General features: G+C 35.4%; 1 protein-coding gene across 9 annotated transcripts in view; it reads right to left on the bottom strand.

The window, feature by feature from the left end:
- The window catches only part of XRCC4 (X-ray repair cross complementing 4), a 337294-nt gene that overhangs the window by 297462 nt on the left and 13878 nt on the right, over nucleotides 1–25954 (bottom strand). For 8 of the 9 annotated variants that reach the window (XR_009407544.1, XM_059418187.1, XM_059418183.1 and 5 more), the window contains exon 3: nucleotides 20689–20864. The exons of the other annotated variant lie outside the window; for it this stretch is intronic. Coding sequence is in view for 7 of the 8 variants with exons in the window: in XM_059418183.1 (XP_059274166.1) it covers nucleotides 20689–20864 (176 nt within the window). In the remaining variant the exon portion in view is untranslated. The remainder of the gene's footprint in view (nucleotides 1–20688; nucleotides 20865–25954) is intronic. 9 annotated transcript variants of the gene reach the window in all.

Genomic DNA, 25954 nt, shown 5'->3' with positions numbered 1-25954 from the left:
TGGGACACAACAAAGGCAGTCCTGAGAGGAAAATATATAGCGGTACAAGCCTTTCTCAAGAAACAAGAAAGGTCTCAGGTACACAATCTAACCCTACATCTAAAGGAGCTGGAGAAAGAACAAGAAAGAAACCCTAAGCCCAGCAGGAGAAGAGAAATCATAAAGATCAGAGCAGAAATCAATGAAATAGAAACCAAAAAAACAATAGAACAAATCAACGAAACTAGGAGCTGGTTCTTTGAAAGAATTAATAAGATTGATAAATCCCTGGCCAGACTTATCAAAAAGAAAAGAGAAAGGACCCAAATTAATAAAATCATGGATGAAAGAGGAGAGATCACAACACCAAAGAAATACAGACAATTATAAGAACATACTATGAGCAACTCTACGCCAACAAATTAGACAATCTGGAAGAAATGGCTGCATTCATAGAGACTTATAAACTACCAAAACTGAACCAGGAAGAAATAGAAAACCTGAACAGATCCATAACCAGTAAGGAGATTGAAACAGTCATCAAAAATCTCCAAACAAACAAAAGCCCAGGACCTGACAGCTTCCCAGGGGAATTCTACCAAACATTTAAAGACCTAATTCCTATTCTCCTGAAACTGTTCCAAAAAATAGAAATGGAAGGAAAACTTCCAAACTCATTGTATGAGGCCAGCATCACCTTGATACCAAAACCAGACAAGAATCCCATCAAAAAAGAGAATTACAGACCAAAATCCCTGATGAACACAGATGCAAAAATTCTCACCAAAATATGAGCCAATAGGATTGAACAGTACATCCAAAGGATTATTCACCACGACCAAGTGGGATTTATTCCAGGGCTTCAAGATTGGTTCAATATCCCCACATCAATCAATGTGATACAATACATCAATAAAAGAAAGAACAAGAACCATGTGATACTCTCAATAGATGCTGAAAAAGCATTTGACAAAGCACTGTTTCTTGATCAAAACTCTTCAAAGTGTAGGGATAGAGGGCACATACCTCAGTATTATCAAAGCCATCTATGAAAAACCCACTGCAAATATCATTCTCAATGGAGAAAAACTGAAAGCTTTCCTGCTAAGTAAAGGAACACAGGAACACAGCAGGGATGTCCATTATCACCACTGCTATTCAACATAGTATTAGAGGTCCTAGCCTCAGCAATCAGACAACAAAAAGAAATTAAAGGCATCCAAATCAGCAAAGAAGTCAAACTATCACTCTTTGCAGATGATATGATACTATATGTGGAAAACCCAAAAGACTCCACTCCAAAACTGCTAGAACTTGTACAGGAATTTATTAGTAAAGTGTCAGGATATAAAATCAATGCACAGAAGTCAGTTGCATTTCTCTACACCAACAAGACTGAAGAAAGAGAAATTAAGGAGTCAATCCCATTTACAACTGCACCCAAAACTACAAGATACCCAGGAATAAACCTAACCAAAGAAGCTAAGAATTTATACTCAGAAAACTATAAAGTACTCAGGAAAGAAATTGAGGAAGACACAAAGAAATGGAAAAATGTTCCATGCTCCTGAATTGGAAGAATATTGTAAAAATGTCTATGCTATCTAAAGCAATCTACACATTTAATGCAATCCCTATGAAAATCCCACCCTTTTTTTTTTTTCCAAAGAAATGGAACAAATAATCCTAAAATTTATATGGAACCAGAAAAGACCTCGAATAGCCAGAGGAATACTGAAAAAGAAAGCCAAAGTTGGTGGCATCACAATTCTGGACTTCAAGCTCTATTACAAGGCTGTCATCATCAAGACAGTACTGGCACAAAAACAGACACATAGATCAATAGAATAGAGAGCCCAGAAATAGACCCTCACTCAACTCTATGGTCAACTAATCTTTGACAAAGCAGGAAAGAATGTCCAATGGAAAAAAGACAGCCTCTTCAATGAATGGTGTTGGGAAAATTGGACAGCCACATGCAGAAGAATGAAATTGGACCATTTCCTTACACCACACACGAAAATAGACTCAAAATGGATGAAGACCCTCAATGTGAGAAAGGAATCCAGCAAAATCGAGGAGAACAAAGGCAGCAACCTCTTCAACCTCAGCTGCAGCAACGTCTTCCTAGGAATATCGCCAAAAGCAAGGGAAGCAAGGGCAAATATGAACTATTGGGATTTCATCAGGATCAAAAGCTTTTGCACAGTAAAGGAAACAGTTAACAAAACCAGAAGACAACTGACAGAATGGGAGAAGATATTTGCAAAAGACATATCAGATAAAGGGCTAGTGTCCAAAATCTATAACAAACTTAGCAAACTCAACAACCCCCTAAAAAAATAATCCAATCAAGAAATGGGCAGAAGACATGAACAGACATTTCTGCAAAGAAGACATCCAGATGGTCAACAGACACATGAAAAAGTGCTCCACATCACTTGGCATCGGGGAAATACAACTCAAAACCACAATGAGATATCACCCCACACCAGTTAGAATGGCTAAAATTAACCAGTCAGTAAATGACAGATGCTGGCGAGAATGCGGAGAAAGGGGAACCCTCCTACACTGTTGGTGGGAATACAAGCTGGTGCAACACTCTGGAAAACAGCATGGTGGTTCCTCAAAAAGTTGAAAATAGAACTACCCTATGACCCAGCAACTGCACTACTAGGTAGTGATCTAAACGGGCACGTGCACCCGAATGTTATAGCAGCAATGTCTACAATAGCCAAACTATGGAAAGAACCTAGATGTCCATCAACAGATGAATGGATCAAGAAGACATGGTATATATACACAAGGGAATACTATGCAGCCATCAAAAGAAATGAAATCTTGCCATTTGTGATGACATGGATGGAACTAGAGGGTATCATACTTACTAAAATAAGTCAATCAATTGGAGAAAGCCAACTATCATATGATCTCCCTGATATGAGCAAGTGGAGATGCAACATGGGGGGGTTAAAGGGTTGGAGAAGAGTAAATGAAACAAGATGGGATCAGGAGGGAAACAAACCATTAAGTAACTCTTAATCTCACAAAACATACTGAGACTTACTGTGGGGAGGGGGTATGGGAGAGTGGGATGGGGTTATGGAAATTGGGCAGGGTATGTGCTATGGTGAGTGTTGTGGAGTGTGTAAACCTGGCGATTCACAGACCTGTACCCCTGGGGATAAAAATACATTATATGTTTATTTTTAAAAATAAATAAATAAACTATTAAAAAAAAAAAAAAGGAAAAAAGAAACCAGAGCTGGCTCTGTCTTCACCACATGAGGATAGGAGGAAGGCATCAGCTAATCAGGAAGCAGGTCCTCACCAAAAACTAAATCTGCTGGAATATTTATCTTAGACTTCCCACCATCTAGAACTATGAGAAATAAATATCTTATTGTTTAAGCCACCTAGTCTATGGCATTGTGTTATGGAAGCCAAATCAAACTAAGCCAGTGGGAAAACATGGTGATATTCAAATAAAATCTATACATTAAAATATCAATGTTAATTTCTTAATTTTAATAATTATAGCATGGTTATATAAAATGTGAATATCAGGGATGGAGGGTAAAGGGTATGCAAGAATTCTCTTTACTATTTTTGCCACTTTTCTTAAGTCTAAAATTAAAGTGTTAAAAAAGATAACTGTCAAAAAATATAAACCAAGAACCATAAAAAAATCAGGAAAATATTATCATAATCCACCATTATGGTCTTAGTCACTATGGGCATATCCCCACTATTGGACTGGCTTCGAACCATTTGTAGCTAGAAATATCATATTCCATCTAGGAGTTGTACAAATAAAGCAATTATCACAATGATATATTTTTTAAAAACAACTCTTTTGTGTGGATGTTCCTAGTTTTGAATAAAAGTTATTTATTATGTGTCCGATTTTAATTAATGTTATGTATTATACCATAAAATTCAACAATGAAACTGGGGCCACCAGTTTCAACTTACATCTAATAGAGTATACAGTATAAGAATAACAAACATCTGTTTAACAAAGCTTCTCTGAGGCCAAGGGAGATAGATCCAAGCTATGCCCAATTTTTAGTTGCCAGGTACATTAAAAGCCAAAACAAGGTTATAAAAATTGTATTGACATACTTAAATTGTTGCTATTCCTAATGTACTTCAAGCAGTATGGCTTGTATCATATCATTTTAAACTGTTATGAAAAACGTCTACCATGACCATGTATATAAATTCATTTACAGATAACATCAGAAGTATATGCTTGAGGCCCTTCTGAATACAAGGCATCAACTCAATGGCCTCCTGAGACAGGACATATGGTATACAAATTCACAGTTTACAAAAGATTTGCACACACATCAGTCTGAGTACCCACAACCATAAACCCTGTGAGTTAGCATTATTAGCCTATTTGAACTCAGTTTTTTCATACTAAAGTAAATATAAATGATTTGCTGAAACCCATATAATTAGAAATAGATTCAAAACTCAAACTAAGATCTTAAGTTATTTCCACTACATTTCCTACCAATAGAAAGACATCCCCAAAACATTTGGTTCTGCTAGAATTTCAAGTTTGGCTAAGACATGGTCACTGACCTCAAGGAATTTACTGTATACTGGAAGAGACACTCAAGTAAATAATTAATAACAAACACTTATGAAGTGCCTTTTATAACAAAGACTGTGCTAGAAAAAAAATGTACTAATTTATTAAATCCTTACAACCACCCTATGGTTAGGTATTAATATTATTTCCACATTCTAAAATAAAAATAGAAAATAAAAACTTAGGACAAACAATGGAATAAAAACTAGTCATACCTAGTAAGTAAAGGGCTGAGACCAAATTTAGGAAGTTGGGCTGAGTGTTTATCACTACTAGGCAGTTGGACAATAAAACGTCCAGAATGGGTTACAGATGTACAATACGATTCTCATTGCTATGAATTTTTTCAGCAGTAGTATTTTAAAGTACAAAACTATAGGCATTCAAAAACATGCAATAGTTTTAACATCATTTGAACATTATTTCTGTCTCTATAAACTTCCTAAACTCAGTAATTTTTGAGGAGGTACACAGCTATCTTACATTTCTTCTCTTCCAAACTTACCACTGAAACTCTCTAGGTGGTCTAATTATTATATTAGTTGTGATTTACTTATCAACAAGGAAGATTTCTTTTTTTTTTTTTAAGATTTTATTTATTTATTTGACAGAGAGCGAGATCACAAGGAGGCAGAGAGAGGGGGGAAGCAGGCTTCCTGCTGAGCAGAGAGCCTGATGCAGGGCTCGATCCCATGACCCTGAGATCATGACCTGAGCTGAAGGCAGAGGCTTAACCTACTGGGCCACCCAGGCGCCCCAACAGTAAAGATTTCTATTCTGCATCCATTTTTTTATAATATTTTATTTATTTATTTGACAGAGATCACAAATAGGCAGAGAGGCAGGCGGAGAGATGGGGGGGAAGCAGGCTCTCCGGCAAGCAAAGGGCCCGATGCGGGGCACAATCAAAGGACCTGAGATCATGGCCTGAGCCGAAGGCAGAGTCCTAACCCACTGAGTCACCCAGGCGCCCCTATTCTGCATCCATTTTAAAAATCTGATTCTTGACAGAATTTCATAATAAACAGTTTCTTTTAGAAACAAAAACAATGCCTATTTAAGAAAACAAATAACTAAACAATTTAATTGATCAAGTGGACTATAGATCTTTATAGCTTCAAAAAATCAGTTTGTCAAAGTATGATTAATTTAAATTTTTTTCTATGCAGTAATTTAAAACAGTATTAAGAATGTAGGTGACCAAAAAAAAAAAAAAAAAAAAAAAGGAATGTAGGTCGTGACCTAAAAATCTTTTGAAAATTTAAAATTCTGAAGTAAGATTTTCACATGAAGTACTCAATCCTTCATAGATTTAATTTTAAGAGATGATAACTTAATGACTATATGGATTACTTTAAAAAGCTAGAAAGTCATGAGAATCAAACCCCAATTCGAAAAAAAGTAAGAAAATAATGAAGATTATCACAATTTCGTCTCAGGCTCCCTAATGATTCTCTTCCTGAATGTTAATGTCATAGGTACATGGAATAAAACAATGATAACTAAAAGACTACATCATCTCACCTAGAGGGGGAAATTCATCTCAAATTCTTTAAGTTTCTGAAAGAACAAAATAAGCAACAAACCTAAAAGCCAGATTATCACAACATGCAACTTAAATTTAAAAAGCTAAGGACAAAATACTGTAATTGACAGGAAAGCTAAAATGCCACACACAGAGAATCCTTCATTTTACTATCATGTGTAGAAACAATGGGGATTGGTTAAGGCACTAAGAAGTATTTTACCTCAAAAGTGGTGTAAAATTAGAGCTAACATAAATATTGTGGTCCTCTAACGAAGCTGTAAAAGCAAGATCCTAAGGATTTAGTAACTCACCTATGTCCCAAAAGAGTAAGTTTACAGAAATACAAAATTATACAGCACAAAATGATTATAAAGTTTGTCATTCCAACCAAAGATTAATAAGAATGCAACAAAAAAGGAAAATAGATATGTAATGAGCAGAAAATTCTATCAAAACCTACCCTAAAAGAATTGGAGAATTAGTAAATAAGGTCCTTAAAAGTTATTATAATCCTATTCCACATCTTCAACAATGCAAAAAGACTGAGAATGCTAGGAGTTATGAAAGACATTTAAAAGGTGCCAAGGAAACGTTGATGAAAACCACAATGTCTGAGATAAAAAAAATATGCTGAATGGAATTAATGATGCACGAGACATAGCAGAAGAAACAATCAGTACATATGAAGACAAAACAATGAAAAGTATTCAAAAGAGAAAACAGAAAAAGTGGCAGTGGGGGAGAAGATTAGGGAGCTGTGGAACAAATTCAAGCAACATAATATATATGTGCTTTTAGCCTCCAAAGAAGGAGAAAGAAAAACAGAAAAACTATTTGAATAATGACAAAACTGACTAAAAATATAACCTAACAGATCAAAGAAACTAAATAAAAAAAAGAAAACTCACCAAGGCACGTCACAATCAAACTGCTTAAGGGCAATGATAAAGAGAAAAGTCTTATATGCAGCTGGAGAAACAAGGCACATTGCTTAGGTAGAAACAATTATTAAGAACAACAGCTATCTAGCCAGAAGACTACACAGCAGCAATTTTAGGTACTGAAAGGAAAAAAATGTCAACTTAGAATTTTATACCCAGTAAAAATAACTTTTAATTAGAAGGGTGAAATCCAGGTCTGCCAGAATGATTACAATCAGACCTGAAAGAAAAGAAATATTAAAGTCCTTCTGACAGAAGGTAAATATTATAAGGAAATCTGAATCTACACAGAGGAGTAAATTACTTCAGAAGAGGAAACTTTGTGGGTAAATATAAAAACCTCCTTAAAGTCATTAAAGTCACTTACTTTGTAACTCAGAATTCTGATTCTACACAAGATGGAGATAATTCATTATACCCTATTACTCTCACTAATTATAACTAATTATATATATTAATTATATTTACATAACTATATTTATAGTTATATATATTTATATAACTATAACTATACAGCTATAGTTATATAAATATATATAAATATATAGTTATATATAATTATAATTATAATTATAATTATAACTAATTATAACTAACAACCTTATAGCAACTATGAAAAGATTCTTTAAGGTAGAAAAAAAGTTTTAGTGGGGACCTTGGAATGTGAGAAAAGACTTGTCAGAGAGTTCTCTGATTGGTTTTGTTTTGTTGCCTTCTATTTATACAGTCTGGATATCAGATAAGCCTACAGCAAGAAAACACGAATGCAAATGTACAGACAAAAGAAAAAGCCACCTCTTACCTGGCCAATGGAAGCGGAAAAGGGTAGCCATGAAGGACAAAAAGCCTTTTGCCTAGAACCTTCCCTACCCCTTCTGGTCCAGGGAAAGAAACCAGAAGAAGCTCTGCTTATCCGTATCCTTATCCTTGGGGGTATAGCTCAGTGGTAGAGCATTTGACTGCATATCCTTATCCTTATCTAGTACTATAGAGAGGAAATTGTAGGTGGAGCCTCGTCTACCATCTTCACCCTGAACTAACAAGGCAAAGTCCCTTCCTCTTCCTACTTGATTTTTCCTACTTGACTGTGGTCACAGAAATTTTGAGCAGAAACTTATTATCCATTCTCACCCTACACTAATCAGCAGGCACTCAGTACTACCACAGACACATACCATGACCAAATGAGATGTATTATGGGAATACAAGGTAAAAGCTCAATCTTCATAATCTCCTACATTAATAGTCTAAAAACGAAAAGTCAAAAAAAAAAAAGAAAGAAAAAATAAAACTCCTATGACTACATGAATTGATGGAGAAAAACCATTTGAAACAAATCAATACCTATCCACAATAAAACCAATCAGTAAACTAGAAATAGAAGAATACTTCTATAACCTGATAGGAGACATAAAACAAAATAAATTACAACTGACATCATAACTAAAAGTGAAAGGTTGATGCTTTTCCCCTAAAATGGGAAATAAGGTAAAGATTTCTGCTCTCACCACTAAAATTCAACATAGGTATTTCTTGTCCTAACCCGTGAAATATGGCAATGAGAGGAAATAAAAGGCATAAGGATTGGAAAAAAAAAGATATAAAACTACATCTATTTGCACATAACATTATTGTAAAAGGATCCCAAACAATCTACAAAAAAAAAAAAAAAAAGAGCTACACACAGTCACCAAAAAACCTAGAACAAATATGGCAATCCAGCAAGGTGGGAAGATACAAGATCAAGATAAAAAAAAATAAGCTATATCTTCATACACTACTAATGAACCGCTAAAAACTCAAATTAGAAAATAATACTACTTCTAATAGCTCCAAAAAGAATTAAACACCTAGAAATAAATCTGAGAAAACATGTGTAGAAACAGTGTGCTAATAACTAAAAAATGCTCATGAAAGATGATACCACATACTGTGTTCATGGACTTCACGAATTGATTGGGATTTTTTGTAAATAGAGTAAAGCTGATTTTAAAAATGTATTTGGAAGGGGAAAATAACTAAATTACCTAAAAACCAACACTGGGGGAAAAAAAAAGAATACAGCTGGAGGAATCACACCCTCAATTTAGAGGCTTACAATGCAGCTAAAGTAATTAAGGCAATGTGGTGCTGGTGGAGGGATAGAAAGAGATCCGTGAAAGAGAATACAGAGTCCAGAAATAGACCCACACACATACAGCCAATGATTTTTAATAAAAGTGCAAAAGCAAGTCAATGAAGAAAGGAATCTTTGCAACTAATGGTGTTAGTTCAATTGGACATTCATATTCAAGGAAATTAACCTCAACCTAAACCTCATACCCTATACAAAAATTAACAGAAAGCAGAGCACAGACCTAAATGTAAAAGATAAAACTATGAAACATTAAAAAATAATAATAATAGTTAGAGAAAATCTTCTGGCCGGAGTTGAGTGAAGAATTCATAGACATGACACTGAAAGTATAATCCATAAAAGAGAAAAAGTCCACAAATTGGACTTCACCAAAACCAAAAAGTTTTGCTATATCAAAGAAACTGTTAATATAATGAGCAGATCAGCAACAAACTCTAAGAAGATATTTGCAAGTCACATATCTGACAAAGAAAAACAATCCAACTAAAAAAATGAGTGAAAAGGGATACCTGGGTGGCTCAGTAGGTTAAGCCTCTGCCTTAGGCTCAGGTCATGATCACAGGGTCCTGAGATCAAGTCCTACATCAGGCTCCCTGCTTAGCAAGGACCCTGCTTCTTCCTCTGCTTGTCACTCTGTCTCTCTGACAAATAAATAAATAAAATCTTAAAAAAAAAAAAAAAAAGAGTGAAAGATTTGAAGACTTAATCAAGAGGGGATATATAGATGGCAAATAAGGACAGGAAAAGATATTCAAGATCTTTATCCATTAGGGAAATACAAATTAAAGCCACAATAAGATACAGCTTGCCTATTAGAATGGCTAACATGAAAAATACTGACAATACTAAGAGCTTGTGAGAATGTGGAACTTTCGTTATGTTTCAGGCAGAAATGTAAAGTGGTATAACCATTTTGGAAAAATTTAGCACTTTTGTTTTTTTTTTTTTTTAAGATATTATTTATTTCTCAGAGAGAGACCAGGCACGCATACATAAGTAAGGGGTGCAACAGGCAAAGGGAGAAGCAGGCTCCCCTCTGAGGCAAGACTCAATCCCCAGGACCCTAGGATTATGCCCTGAGCCAATGGCATATGCTTAACCAACTGAGCATAGGACACCCAGGCATCCCAGTTTAGTGGTTTCTAAATAAAATTAATCATATACTACCATCCAACCCAGCATTCACAATCCTAAATAGTTATCTGAGAGCAAAGGTCAGCAAACTCTGCTGGTACTTCTAGAAAGGACTTTTGGTCCTTTCTAAACGGACCAAAAGTAAATATTTTAGCCATTACACACCATAAGGTCTCAATTGCAACTATTCCTCTCCCACTGTAACACAAAAAGCAGCCACAGACAATATATAAACAAATGGGAACACTTACGTATTTACCAAAATGCATGGTCAATCTACAGGCTATAGTTGGCCAACCTCTGCACTAGAGAAATGAAAACTCAGCTCACACAGAAGGCTCTACATGTTCAAAGCAATTTTGTAAGAGCCAAAAAGCAGAAACAACCTAAATGTTCTTCAGTCTGTAAATGGATGAACAAACCATCATCCATACAACAGACTACTAAGCAATAAATAAAGTTGAATTAGTGATACATGCAAAGACACAAAGAAGTGGAAGAGCGTCCCATGCTCATGGATTGGAAGAACAAATATTGTGAAAATGTCTATGCTACCTAGAGCAATCTACACATTTAATGCAATCCATATCAAACTACCATCAATTTTCTTCAAAGAAATGGACAAATAATCCTCAAATTTATATGGAACCAGAAAAGACCCTGAATAGCCAAAGGAATGTTGAAGAAGAAAACCAACATTGGTGGCATCACAATTTCAGACTTTAAGCTCTATTACAAAGCTGTCATCATCAAGACAGTATGGTACTGGTACAAAAACAGACACGCAGATCAATGGGATGGAACAGAGAGCCCAGAAATGGACCCTCAACTCTATGGTCAACTAATCTTTGACAAAGCAGGAAAGAATACATGATGGAAAAAAGACAGTCTCTTCAAAAAATTTTGTTGGCAAAACTGGACAGCCACATGCAGAAGAATGAAACTAGAGCATTTCCTTACACTATACACAAAAATATACTCAAAATGGATGAAAGACCTCAATGTGAGACGGGAATCCATCAAAATCCTTGAAGAGAACACAAGCAGCAACCTCTTCCACCTCAGCTGCAGCAATTTCTTCCTAAAACATCACCGAAGGCAAAGGAAGCAAGGGCAAAAATGAACTATTGGGACTTCATCAAGATCAAAAGCTTTTGCACAACAAAAGTCAATAAAACCAAAAGACAACTGACAGAATAGGAGAAGATATTCGCAAATGACCTATCAGATAAAGGGCTAGCATCCAAAATCTATAAAGAACTTATCAAACTCAACACCCAAAGAACAAATAACCCAGTCAGGAAATGGGCAGAGGACATGAACAGACATTTCTGCAAAGATGACATCCAGATGGCCAACAGACACATGAAAAAAATGCTCCATATCCCTCGGCATCAGGGAAATACAAATCAAAACCACAATGAGATACCACCTCACACAAGTCAGAATGGCTAAAATTAACAAGTCAGGAAACAACAGGTGTTGGCAATGATGTGGAGAAAGGGGATCCCTCCTACACTGTTGGTAGGAATGCCAGCTGGTGCACCCACTCTGGAAAACACGTGGAGGTTCCTTGAAAAGTTGAAAATAGAGATATCCTGTGACCCAGCAATCACACTACTGGTTATTTACCCTAAAGATACAAGTGTAGTGATCTGAAGGGCCACGTGCACACAAATGTTTATAGCAGCAATGTCCACAATAGCCAGACTATGGAAAGAACCTAGATGTCCATCAACAGATGAACTGCAGATAAAGAAGATGTGATATATATATATGAATATATATATTCATATATATATGAATACCATGAATACCATGCAACCATCAAAAAAATGAAATCTTGCCATTTGCAACGATGTGGATGGAACTAAGGGCATTACGCTGAGTGAAATAAGTCCATCAGAGAAAGACAATTAACATATGATCTCTCCAATAAGAGGAATTTGAGAGGCACTGTGGGAGGTCATGGGGGTAAGGAGGGAAGAAAGGAAACAAGATGGGTTGGGGAGTGCGCCTGGGTGGCTCAGTTGGTTAAGCAACTGCCTTCAGCTCAGGTCATGATCCTGGAGTCCTGGGATCAAGTCCCACATGGGGCTCCCAGTTCCATGCGGAGAGTCTGCTTCCCCCTCTGACCTTCTCATCGCTTATGCTCTCTCTCACTGTCTCTCTCTCTCAAATAAATAAATAAAAATATTAAAAAAAAAAAAAAAAAGATGGGTTCTGCAGGGAGACAAACCATAAGAGACTCAATCTCAGGAAACAAACTGATGGTTGCTGGGGGATGGGGGAAAGGGATAGGGTGGCTGTGTGATGGACATTGGGGAGGGTATGTACTATGGTGAGTGCTGTGAATTGTGTAAGACATGATTCACAGACCTTTACCCCTGAAACAAATAACATATTATATGTTAACAAATAAATAAATAAATAAATAGCAAAAAATATTTTAAAGAGTAGGATTACTAATAAAGTAGTAAAATAAATAGATAAAAATAAAATATTAAGAATTTGAAGGTCACTTCAAGTGATACAGTGTTCAAATCACCAAAAGACATGACAAACCTTAATGCTTAATGCTTTGCATTATAACAAAAATTCAAAATACATAAAAGGAGACCTGATAGTACTTCAAGGAAAAGTAAATCCATAATTAGTTATAGATTTGAACATAGTCTCAGTCATTGGCAGAACAGGTAAATCGAAAGTAAGTTGGAGCACCCAAGTGACTTAGTTGGTTAAGCATCCGACTCTTGGTTGTTTTGGCTCAGGTCATGATTATCAGGGTTGTGAACTCAAGCCGCAAGTCCTGCTCCACACTGAGTGCGATGCCAGCTTAAGATTCTTTCTGCCTCTTTCTTCCTACACCCCTGCTCCTCCCCTCCCCACTCTCATACACCCTCTTTCTTAAAGAAAGAAAAAGAAAGAAGGAAAGAAAAGAAAAAAGAATATAGAAAACTTAAACAAGATTAACCATTTTATCTGACATTTAAGGAACAATCCACCTAACAACAGCAGAATCTTTCTTTCAAGTACACTCAGACAAATGAACAAGAGAGACCATATTCAGGGCCTTCTTACAAACCCAAATAAACTTAAAAGGTTTTAAGTCATATGATATTTTGTAACAACAATGGACCTAAATTAAAAACCAGTAACAGAAAGACATCTGGAATATTAAAAAAAAAAAAATTAGAACTAAATTACAAACTTCCAAATAATTCATAAGTGAAAAATCAAAATCAAAAAGAAAATTAGACAGTACTTTATTAAACTAAATCTTTTTTTAAAAATGACATACCAAAATTTAGGAAATGCATAAATGCACTTGGAAGAAAAGTCAGATTCTAAAATGACTATATTAGTAAAAAGAAAAGTCTCAAATCAATGACCTAAGCTTCTATTTCAGAATGGTAAACTGATAAAAGATTTACAAAACCTGCACTTTGAAACTCCAAACAGCTGCTGAGTGACTAAGGAATATTAAGTCAGTATTTCTCCACTATGGGACTCACGATGTTCTGAGTCAGTTACTTCTTTGTTGTAGGAAGCCGATTCCTGCGCCCTGTAGGAAGTTTAGCGGCATCTCTAAGGATGCCAGTAGCAGCTGCTAACTGTGACAATCAAAAACGTCTCCATGTCTCTGGTAGAGCAAAATCTCCCCCTGTTGAGACCAATGACCTCAATAAATGGAGAGAGCGATCTTGTTCACCCATAGAAGACTCAATATTGTTTAGATGTCAAGTCTATAAATACAAGCACTCCCAATCAAGATTTTAAGAAAGTTAATGGTAGGGACGCCTGGGTGGCTCAGTTGGTTAAGCAGCTGCCTTCGGCTCAGGTCATGATCCCAGCATCCTGGGATCGAGTCCCACATCGGGCTCCTTGCTCAGCAGGGAGCCAGCTTCTCCCTCTGCCTCTGCCTGCCATTCTGTCTGCCTGTGCTCGCTCTCTCCCTCTCTCTCTGATAAATAAATAAAAAATCTTTGAAAAAAAAAAAAAAAAGAAAGAAAGTTAATGGTAGGAATCGGCGAACTGACTGTAAATCTCACAAGAAAATTTGAAGTACACAAAAAATACAAAACAACTTTGAAAAAGAACAAAGTTGAAGGACATATACTATCTGATTTCAGATTTTCTTATAAGTCTAAGTATTCAAAACAGTTTGGGGTTGGCACAAAGATAAATAGCCGCTTTACTCATAGGAGCCCACAACTGGCAACCACCCACATATCCATCAAAAAGTGAATGTGGTCTATCTGCACAATAGAATACTAGTCAGCAATGAAAAGAAAATGAATTGCTGATACACAACACATAATGATGACATTCAAAAATTTTATACTACGTACAGTCACATGTGAGAGTACATACTGTATGGTTCCATTTATATGAAATTCTAAAACAGGCAAAGCTAATCTATAGTGACAGAACAGTTCAGTGGTTGCTCAGGGCCTGGAGGTTGGCAGGGTTGGAGAAGAACAGGGGGTAGTTGGGGACTGACTGAAAAGAGGCATGAGGAACTGTCTAGAGTGATGAAAACTGTGTTTTTAAACACACAGTACATTTTATTGTATGTACATTACACACTACACCTCAACAAATTAAAAAAAGAAAAATGTTTTGGGACAGAGGCCTAGATTCTACCCTAACTTAAGACCTCTGCTTTCCTTAAGAATTTGCTTAGGCCTTCAGCATCTGTTTCCTCACATAGAAACAATGACAATGCCAAGTCCACAGGGTAAAGTGAAAGTACACATCAAGGAGATTAACTGAGAAGTAAAAGCAAATACTAATATTATTAACACTCAAAAGTCCTTCTAGAGCATGATTTTTACATGTTATTTTCCACTTCTGTCTTTAAGTTGTTACTTTCCTGCACTATCCTGGAGTAACTGAAAAAACTAAAATACAATTACTTTGAGATGTTCTTTTAAAAGAAGAAAACATTTTAAGTCAAAGCTGAGCAATATGAAGCAAGAAAAAGCAAAAGTTCTCAAAGTATAGCTAAAAATTAATAATTTTCTTAAAGTAAAAATTCTAATGTCTTTTCTATGGCTAAACTAGAGAAGATCTACTTTGAGCGGAATTTCTGTGCCACATATATTACTGGTTTAGTTCCCACATTCCAAAGAGGTCAGGAAATTATAAAGTGTTTAATATAAAAATGACAGATGTATACTAAATATTTCTATTACAGAAATAAAGAATACTATTTTTTTTCCAGGCATTCAAACAACACATTTGCAACCCATACTCCAACAAACCTGAAAGCCATTACTATCTTTGACAAAGTCTTTCACAGAGCATCACAATAAATGCTCGAATTCTGATATTTCATCTGGAAATGCCCATTTGAATTCAAAGTCCCCAAACCACAGGAACACATGGTAATAATAAAGGATTTTAGACTAGTGTTTTTACAAACAACTTTGGCTGCTTTTAGCTAACTTATTTTACCTCATTTTTATACATCTGAGAATGAAAAATTAAATTACTGTAAGAAAGTTGTTTGAACTTGGAATGCATTTTTTTTACTTAAAAAGTTACAACATACAGCAAGACACAAACTAGCCTGTTCCTCGCTGTATGTTGCAACATTTTTGGAACTAAAATATGACTGGAACAATTATTTGTAAGAAAAATACTACAGAAATACCCCTGTAACAATAAAATGAACCCTTCTAAATGAGGCTTAAATCTCTCTTAAATGTTAACATGCAGGGATTGCTAGTTGTCCTTCAATATCCCTCTTTCCCATTTTACACAGCAGTGGAAATTTCTGGGCATAGGACACAGCTAAAGATTCCCTTGCAGCTAGGTGAAGCTTTGTGACTTAGTTCTGGACAATGTGATGTAAGCATTATGGCCTTAAAGAAAATGGACATGCTCTTTATTTTCTCTTTAACTCAGTCCTGTTGCCTAAAAGGTAAACATACAGTAAAGCTAGAGCAGCCTTCTTGGACCATGAGATAAAAACTGCCTATTAAAAATGGCAAAGCGGGGCGCCTGGGTGGCTCAATGGGTTAAAGCCTCTGTCTTCGGCTCAGGTCGTGATCCCAGGGTCCTGGGATAGAGCCCCACATTGGGCTCTCTGCTCCGCAGGGAGCCTGCTTCCTCCTCTCTGCCTGCCTCTCTGCCTACCTGTGATCTCTGTCTGTTAAATAAATAAAATCTTTAAAAAAAAAAAAATGGCAAAGCAACGTGATTAAAGAAGCCTGGGTCTCCAACATCATAAAGCCATCATACTAACCCAAGACTGCCTATTTGGATTTTTAAATCGGAAAAGATTAAGCCTCCTTGGTACTTAGCTTGTCAAATTTTCAGCCTAAACAGCATCCTAGTTTCTGATGGTGGGCAAGGGAGACAAAGGAAAAGAAAATAAAAATAGGCTTTACTTAATTCTAAAAGAGACCTGTAGCCAATTCTCACGTGTGTGTGTGTGTGTGTGTGTGTGTGTGTGTGCATGCATGTATCATGTTTACTTGTTCTTCAAACTTCATGGCTTTCCTTCATTAGGGCTGTTTTTAGAAATATAAAACTAACATATTAGATGACCTAGGAAATCACTTTAAAACTTGACAGATGAGAAAACACAGGTACAAGCAAGCAAATAATGAGCCCAAGGTTATTTCTATCGAAAATTATTAGGTGTTTTTATTTTGTGGTTCATAAACATTTGTTTTTCTGAAGAAACAGATAAAGTTATAAACGCAAAAAAGGATAACATTATTAAGATGTGTTGTTTGCATGACAAAGAATATGCTGCAAAATCAGTATGACCTGTGAATGGCACAGAAAAAGCAGTGACACAAAGTATATGAATAATCTGACTAGGGCTACCACTCACAATAGAGACATAATGTTTCTCCATGCTTGCACTAGAGTATGTTTTCATCTAAAATGATCTATTGTCCACTGAAGGGCACTGGTAATGGGTCAGGAAGGGTCCCAAAGGTTTGTCCCATATGGAGAAAGTAAGTTAATGTCTTGTTGGTCATTCAACACTTATTCCAATGGGAATTAAGCTAAAATTAAAATAAAAACAAAAACAAAAAGCAAAACAACAACAACAACAAAAAACTATGTTATCCATAAGGAAAAATTAGAGTGTAAATGGAATTTGGGGTATTATGAGTTCAAAAGCAATCTTGTGAAAAATATGCACATGCTCCCTCCAAAAAAATGTGTTACATATACCTTAAATATTTCATTGCTTTGGACTAATTCTTTCACTCTAATAAAACATAAGATAATATTTTTTAAAACTCAGGTCTTTTAAGATTTTATTTATTTATTTGACAGACACAGATCACAAGTAGGCAGAGTGGCAGGCAGAGAGGGGGGCGGGAGGGGAGCAGGCTCCCTGCCAAGCAGAGAGTCCAATGCGGGGCTCGATCCCAGGATCCTGAGCCCAAGGCAGAGGCTTTAATCCACTGAGCCACCCAGGTGCCCCCAGAAACTCAGGTCTTTTTGAGTACAAAAATCAGTTGTTACTTCCTTTAAAGAATTTTTTTTTTTTTAAGTAAGCACTATGCCCAATATGGGGCTTGAATTCACAACCCCAGACCAAGACTCAACATACTCAGCAAGCCAGATGTCTCTAAAAAAAAAAAAAAAAAAAAAAAAAAGTTTTTTTAAAAAAGGAACATTTTATATAAATTTCAAGTAAATCTCATATGACTTGAATACTCAAAATGTTCAAATTATGCAGTGATCTCCAACACAAAATTAAAAACATAAAATTTCTGAAACTGGTGGCAACAAATGCTGAAAAGCCATGATTCTGAGAGTCTGAATCTGGTAGCAAATGTACTTAGGGCTCACGGAATACTTTTTGCCATGAGAAAGTAACCTTATGTCAACAAACAACAGAATTCACTACAACTTCCTGAACTGCATCTATGTTCATTCTTTTCTTTTTTTCTAAGTATAAGAGGTCATTTTTGGCAACAATCAGATGTCTGTGTCATAAAGGAAAGGATTGCAAATTCCTTTTAAATTTTTAGGTCATCCAAAGCACTATAAGCCTTAAAAAGTATTCTTCCATGTTTCCAATTGTGTGCATATTTTTGCCAGCAGATGAATTTACAAGATATCGTCACTCTGAAATTCAATTTGCATAAGCACATCCTGAAGCACTGGAAGATTCCCATGGCAGTTTGGCCAAATGAATTTGTGATTTTCATCTGCATCCATAAAGCTTCAAATACCCAAAAATATCCAAGTAAGTCCGGTCATGAATAAACTTGTCCAACTGTTCCGAGTAGCATTTCTTTCTCTCATAAGCATTTTAATAGATGATAAATAAGGAGGCAGCTACCTAAACTGCAGTGTAGTGCTCTAAGACATATCCTTTAAGGAACCAACGCACTTCTGCATTACTGGGAATCTCCTATTCTGTTTCTACTTCCTTTTTTTTTTTTTTTTTAAAGATTTTATTTATTCATTTGACAGACAGAGACCACAATTAGGCAGAGAGGCAGGCAGAGAGAGGAGGAAGCAGGCTCCCTGCTGAGCAGAGAACCCGATGTGGGGCTCCATCCCAGGACCCTGGGATCATGACCCAAGCCGAAGGCAGAGGCTTTAACCCACTGAGCCACCCAGGTGCCCCTGTTTCCACTTCTTAAGAAAACCCATTGAGTAGGTTCATGGTTCATGATTCTGACTCTGTGAATTTGATTCTGTTCAGGGTGGTAAGCAAGTATCTTTCAGGATAACTGTCAAAGTTCTTAACGCTGATTCATGCCAAGCCAATTGTAAAACATGTATGTCATGAATATTTGAAGTTCTTTCTTCACAAAAGCAGCAAAGTCAGATGTACTGCCAAGCACGGTAAGTACTCCGTCCAACTCCGATGCAGCAAACCCCCTAATGTTAGTCATTTCATACAACTGTTTATTGAATGGGAAATGGTATAACTCCCAATTTGACAATGATCTGCTTCAAAATATTAGAAGAAACACTCAGCAGTTTTAGAGTACATAACATCATCTGATTGTGCTTCTGCCATAGGAAAGAACGTTTTGTAATAAATAATCAAATTTCAGCAGCCCCTTCAAACTTTTCTTAACCCATTCTAAATTATCATTTTAAGGACCCCACATAGTGAAACTTATATAAATTGGCAGGTAAATGGAAAAACTATGTATCTTCTAAAAAGAAATAATTACTGAAGCCAGACTCTCTGTATTATCCTCTATAGGTTAACATACATTTCAAAATAATGATTCCATCTGTTGCTTTACATGTTTCTCCATTTGGTGAAATCCCTTTAATCATTCTGAATTAAAGAGTCGTTTTCAAGGAATTTTTTAAACTCAATTTAGTTCCAGCATAAATTGTCAATAACTGTCTCTACCCTTAACGTGCTTAAGATTTCCCTTGCTTTCTTCTACTAAAGACCTTAAATCAGAATATAAACCACTGGCAAAAGCAAATAATTCAATCTCTAATTATCCCATAAACTTGGGTAAAATATATAAACAGTACATTTTGATAAATATTTTTGATACACCTACCTTGATCTGAATTGGCATAAGAACTAAACAAGACAAGTAGCAGATATCCTTGTCTGTAAAGCATGCAAGCCTTCAAAAGTCTGGGGTGAATGTTATTTCTCTTTTAGTATTTCTAAGTTTCTAAGTTTGATATATAAATAAAACACCTTAATTCCTGATGATATGTCTTCCTACACTTACCTGTCTTATTTTGTAATTGTGAATACATTCTAGTAGCGAATGAGTTATAATTATTAAATATTCAATGGTAAATATATTCCCTTCTTTCTTTTTTTTAAAGGTTTTTTTTTTTTTAAGATTTTATTTATTTATTTGACAGACAGAGATCACAAGCAGGCAGAGAGGCAGGCAGAGAGAGAGAGGAGGAAGCAGGCTCCCCGCCAAGCAGAGAGCCCGATGCAGGACTCGATCTCAGCACCCTGAGATCATGACCTGAGCCGAAGGCAGAGGCTAAACCCACTGAGCCACCCAGGCACCCTATTCCCTTCTTTCTTAAAAACAGTATTTCCCAAAACTTAATACAATAAACCCTGTCTCAATGGTCTAAAGTTTCTGACCCCACTTGGCACAACCACTCATTCATATAATTATCTTTATAATACTTATTTTTAAGGCATTAAAAACTAAATACATTTTCTAATAGGTACTTTTCACAATTAATTAGTATGAAGCACTTAATGACTGTCATGTTGAACGAAGAAGCATTCTTCCAACTTGAAAACCAAGTACTTTTTACACTTCTATTTCCCAGGTATCCTGGGAATAATAAGCTAGTTACTTAGATAATTCCTCAATAAGTGCTCTGCCATTTTACCACTTACAATATTACGGAAAGTTTTACTTACTGAAACATCTTTCAGGTTTTTCTCAAAGGAGAAATGACAAGACTCTCTAGAAAAATCAAATTTGTATGCATCAGTTGGTCTTCCTCCTGATACCAATGCTTTTCTCAGTTCATCAACATATTTCTCTTTTTCCAATGCCATGTCATCGGCTTCTTGGGAAATCTCTGACTCAGAAACTATGGGAAACATTAATAAAAAGTTTTGAAATGAAAAATAAATTTCTAAACATGAGTACACACTTATTTACCTGTCACTACTAATTTATCACTTATGTAACAGAAATTTAAATAAAAGGTATACCTCTTAACTGAGCTAGAAATTTTTGAGAAAAATATTAATTTAGTCTCAAACCTCATCTGAAAAACATTAGACTCCTTGCATTTTTCTTCTCTGTCCTCTGATGAAATACATGCATTGTAAATTACTAGAAAAACTACCATCCTATATGCCTTATCCTAGATCAAAACCAGGTAAATTATTTCTTATAATGATTAATAAATTCAGTATTTTATAACATCTTTCTTCTTTACCTCAGTTATTAATGAGATTAAGTAGTCTATAATCTCACATGGGATGAGTCAGATTAAAGTAAAAATGGAGTTCATTCTTCTCATCTTATTATGTGCCAAAAAGTAGAAAAGGTGGATGAAGGTAGGGGATGAGGAACGAAAAAGAAGGGAATTGATATTTATTGAGTGTAGCCTGTTAGACACACATTACATTACAGATCTGGCTTCCAGTTCTCTCATCTAGCTATGCTGAAAGCTGATGCTTTACTCATCTACAGAGATTTTTACTTCAGCAATTACATTCTCAATTCTAGATAGATATTCTCTTTCTTTATCATAATATCCTGTTCTTGACACACACTTCCTTTAAATATTTGAAGGCCTTAAACATATTTAAGATCTCTTTCAGATCAGTCTTTATGCATGGTTCCTGGACTATTAATTCCATTTCTACTGCTGACACCTTCTCATTCTGTTTTTACCCTTTCGTGCTTTGCAATGTTTGAACAAGATTTTCCTCTAGCCAGAGTATAATCTGCTCTGGGCAATAGAGGTGGCCTTGAATCAAGATTACTAGTTTACCTTTGTTGGAGCTGCTACAGGTTTCAACAGCTCTGGACCAGTTTTGAAAGTTAATTTCTTAACTTGGTTTTTACACTGGAAGCAAAGAGTTCATCCTTAAATCCCCCATCCTTCATCCATACATAAGACAGATTTTGGATTCTGATTTTTGTCCAGACTTTTATCTACTCATAGCTCTTAGTGACAAGTTTGACTCTATGCTGCATCTTCAAACCAAAGACTAGTCTTTTGTTTTTGTTTTGTCTTGTTTTGTTTTTTTTTTTTAAGATGATTTCATTAACAAGATACCTTTCCGTTTCCTTTTTTTTTTTTAAGATTTTATTTATTTGAGAGAGAGAAAGAATGCACACAAGCAGGGGGGAGGGCAGAGGGAGAGGCAGGCTCCCCACTGAGGAGGAGCCTGATGCAGGACTCGATCCCAGGACCACGAGATCATGACCTGAGCTGAAGGCAGACGCTTAATGACTGAGCTACCCAGGCGTCCCCCAGTTTCCTTTCTTAACATTGAGAGCTCAGTTCCAGTTCCTTAAGAGGTCTGCCGTCTCAACATTCCACTCCACTTAGGTATTACAATAACATTTCAGATACTCCATGAACCTAAACTTAAGCTTTAGCTCCCATTAACCACTTTGATTTTCAGATACCTTTTCACAGATGGCACCTGGAGGGTTCCCTTTCTTACATCCCAAAACTGCAATGGGTCTGTTTGCTTGTAAAATTACAAGATTTAGTCTAACATTTGTTTGGAATGCATGCGTGTGGTTGGGTGGTTTCCTGTGTCAATTCAGGCTAGTACAATGATGAAAGACTCCTGTGGTTCTATACTTTTATACTTAAAGGTTACATTTATCTATTTTATTCCTTGTAACACTGAAAGATGTTTCAAATGATAAAACTGATGCTCAGATCAAGTAATGGTCTATAGTCACAGAATAGATTAAGTGGTCAAACTGGGATTCATACTTATGGTCTCTTGGTTGTTTGGTTTTGTGGTGAGGCAGAGAAGGGACACTGGAAAAACTATTTCCTTCCATGGTATTAAAAAACACAATAGGACATACAACAGAAATTAATGAAAGCTTGACGAAAGAAACCCTAAAATATAACACAGATTTTCATACCTTTGGTCTGTATTCTATCAAGTACTTCTGGAAGCCCCATGACAGGCAAAGAGGAAGAGAATTTTGAAACATATCCATATATTTTTCATTATCACTTTTGGTCATTTCTGATAGTGAAATATGAATCTCAAAACAGATGTCGAAAAAAGGCACAAACAAAAACTTTTATATTCTTTATTTGATTTTACAGCTTCTAAAAATCCTTTCACATATTTTGTCTCTCTCTGAAGCAGATGCATATTTAAGATGATCACCACTATCAAATCTATTTATCAAATCTAGTGACCTTTCAGTTAACCTAATAGCTCTTCTGGGGGGAAAAAAAGAAGATAGAGAAATAAAAATAAAAAGACTAATGCTTCCTAGTTAAGGAATAATTTCATATTTTGTGTTGGGTAACTCTGAAGAGTTATAAATACCGAGGAAGAGAAAATATTTCCCAGAGAACAGGAAATAAATCTGTGGAAACCATCTTTAATGTAACTACAAAAAACACAAAAGAGGGCGCCTGGGTTGGCTCAGTCAGTTAAGCGTCTGTCTTCAGCTCAGGTCATGATCCGAGGGTCCTGGAATCGAGGCCCAAATTATGCTCCCTGCTCAGTGGGAAGCCTGCTTCTCCCTATTTCTGCTGCTCACACTCTCTCTCTCTAGCTCTCGTTCTCAAATAAATAAATAAAATCTTAAAAAAAAAAAAGAAAGAAAGGATACCTATTATTAAATAATAAACATCCAGTGAAAAGCATTCTAAATTTCAATAAAATGAAAAGATTCATATCTGAAAATATTTCATAGCATCTATCGTTTTAATTCACTTACTTAAAACAATGCTTACTCAGTATCTACTATGTTCCAAGTACTATTCTAGACACCAAGGATACAAAAGTTTAAAAGAGAGAAATTCCAGCCTCATGCAGCCTAATTCAAGTGCTGACTTCTTAGATATTCTCTTACATTATACCATCTGTGAATGCTGTTCTATTATTATGGAATATTTCATTTTTAAGAGAAAAAATATGAAAGAAAAATTTCTATTTATACTTCCCTTTAAAAACTGTGAGAAAAAATTAAAGAAAAAAATTCATTTGAATATTCCATTAATAGTAAATGTGAAATTTTGACTGCATATTCAGAACTTCAATTCTGGAAAAACAACTCGGTCACTGGTTTTGAATTTTGTGCTAAGAACATCTGGAAGAAGCACAGCTGTAAGCACTCACTGCTCCAAAAACTCTGGTGACCAGAAATAAAAGCCATGGAAATAATAAAATTCAACAAGGATACAGCTGAACCACATAATAATAGCATAAAAAGTAAGCAGGCCAACATGACCAAAAACCAAGGAATTATTCTCAGATACATAGGATCCAAGAAAGCATCATTTTAACACTATTTGTGGGTAGATGAAGATGTAAATAATGAAAGATTTTTTCTTTTGAATCTTTATGGATAATGAACCAAAGACTGTGCATAACCTAAGTTTGTGTTGGTGCTTTAATGACAGCCTTAGCATCCTATTACAGATCTTGTTGGTATCACATCATAGACCTACTTCACTGCATTTATTAAATATCCTTTTTCCCCTGTACTCTGACACATAATCTCCATATAGGTCACCAAATATCAATGGTTAAAACAAATATAAATGAATATAATTACTTGATAATAAATGTATTAGTAGGGGTGCCTGGGTGGCTCAGTGGGTTAAGCCTCTGCCTTTGGCTCAGGTCATGATCCTGGGGTCCTGGAATCGAGCCCCGCATCGGGCTCTCTGCTCAGCGGGGAGCCTGCTTCCTCCTGTCTCTCTGTCTGATTCTCTGCCTATTTGTAATCTCCATCTATCAAATAAATAAATAAAATCTTTAAAAAATGAATAAATAAATAAATAAATGTATTAATAAAGTTTACTTTTCAGTGAACTACTCCAGAGATGGATAAGTTTCTGATGGATAAGTGCTGATAGATTTATAAAGTTCACATAATAGTCATCAATCATTAACCTACTTTGTGACTTAACTGTGCAATACAACCCTCTATAATGTTGAAGTGATGATAAACCACATGATAATTAGACCTCAAAACACTCATTAGATAAAACATTACTAATGGAAAAGAAATCAGTGAATTTAGTGTGTGGGAGATTAAAAGAAACCCCACATCCTTTTAATTTTACTCAAATGAAAAGAGAAAAAAAATTATCTAAATTGAAGGTTGCAGCAATCAAAAAGTTGTACAAAAAAACAGGATGAGGTATAGGAAGGAAATCCATTTTCATGTTTCAATTATGTAATTATTTCAATGTTCTTAATCATGTTATTGTCTATCTATAAAGTGCCAAGCCAAATCATATTCCTGTAATAAGTTTCAACTAACCATGGAAACAATGTTATATTATTTGGTTTGATACTTTGTCCCTGAAATTTATACAAGAAAATAGAAATGAATACTGAAAGATACATAAAACATTTGTGAGTTTCAAAACTTTAGTATCCTTGGAAATAAAACAACCATATATGGTGAACTGTAAAATTTTCTGTCTGAAAGCCTGGTTAGTAAGCAAACCAAATTTTAACAACACAACAAAGGATATGAAGTTTTCTATCACATTTTGCTCACATTATTCATTAGCTAAAGAACAAATGGCAAAGCATACTATATTTCTGATCAATGCCAATGATAAATAAATATGAAACTGGAGTTTTCATCAAAAATGCTAATTCTAAAATAAATGGTTCACTTTCTTTTTTCCCTAAAAAGTTCTATACATTTTAGGCATCCTTTTAAAAAATATCTATTGAACATGGAGGTCCCAGGCACTGGTCTAGGTACTTATAAAGAATGAGTGACAGACAAATCAAATGCATTCCTTGCTCCTAATGAATCTAGTGAAACAATATTCATAATAATAATAATAATAATAATATTGAGAATAACCTCCAGCACATTATGACATACACAAATTGCTCCATAAATGTAAATTCAGCTTAAATTTCTGGTTAAATCAAGATTTAAAACTTAATCAGTGTATTCTTTTATCCCCAATCCTTAATGGGAAAA

This window comes from Mustela nigripes, chromosome 12 (assembly GCF_022355385.1).
Source record: "Mustela nigripes isolate SB6536 chromosome 12, MUSNIG.SB6536, whole genome shotgun sequence".
NCBI lineage: Eukaryota > Metazoa > Chordata > Mammalia > Carnivora > Mustelidae > Mustela > Mustela nigripes.
This window is presented reverse-complemented; position numbering and strand designations above follow the sequence as displayed.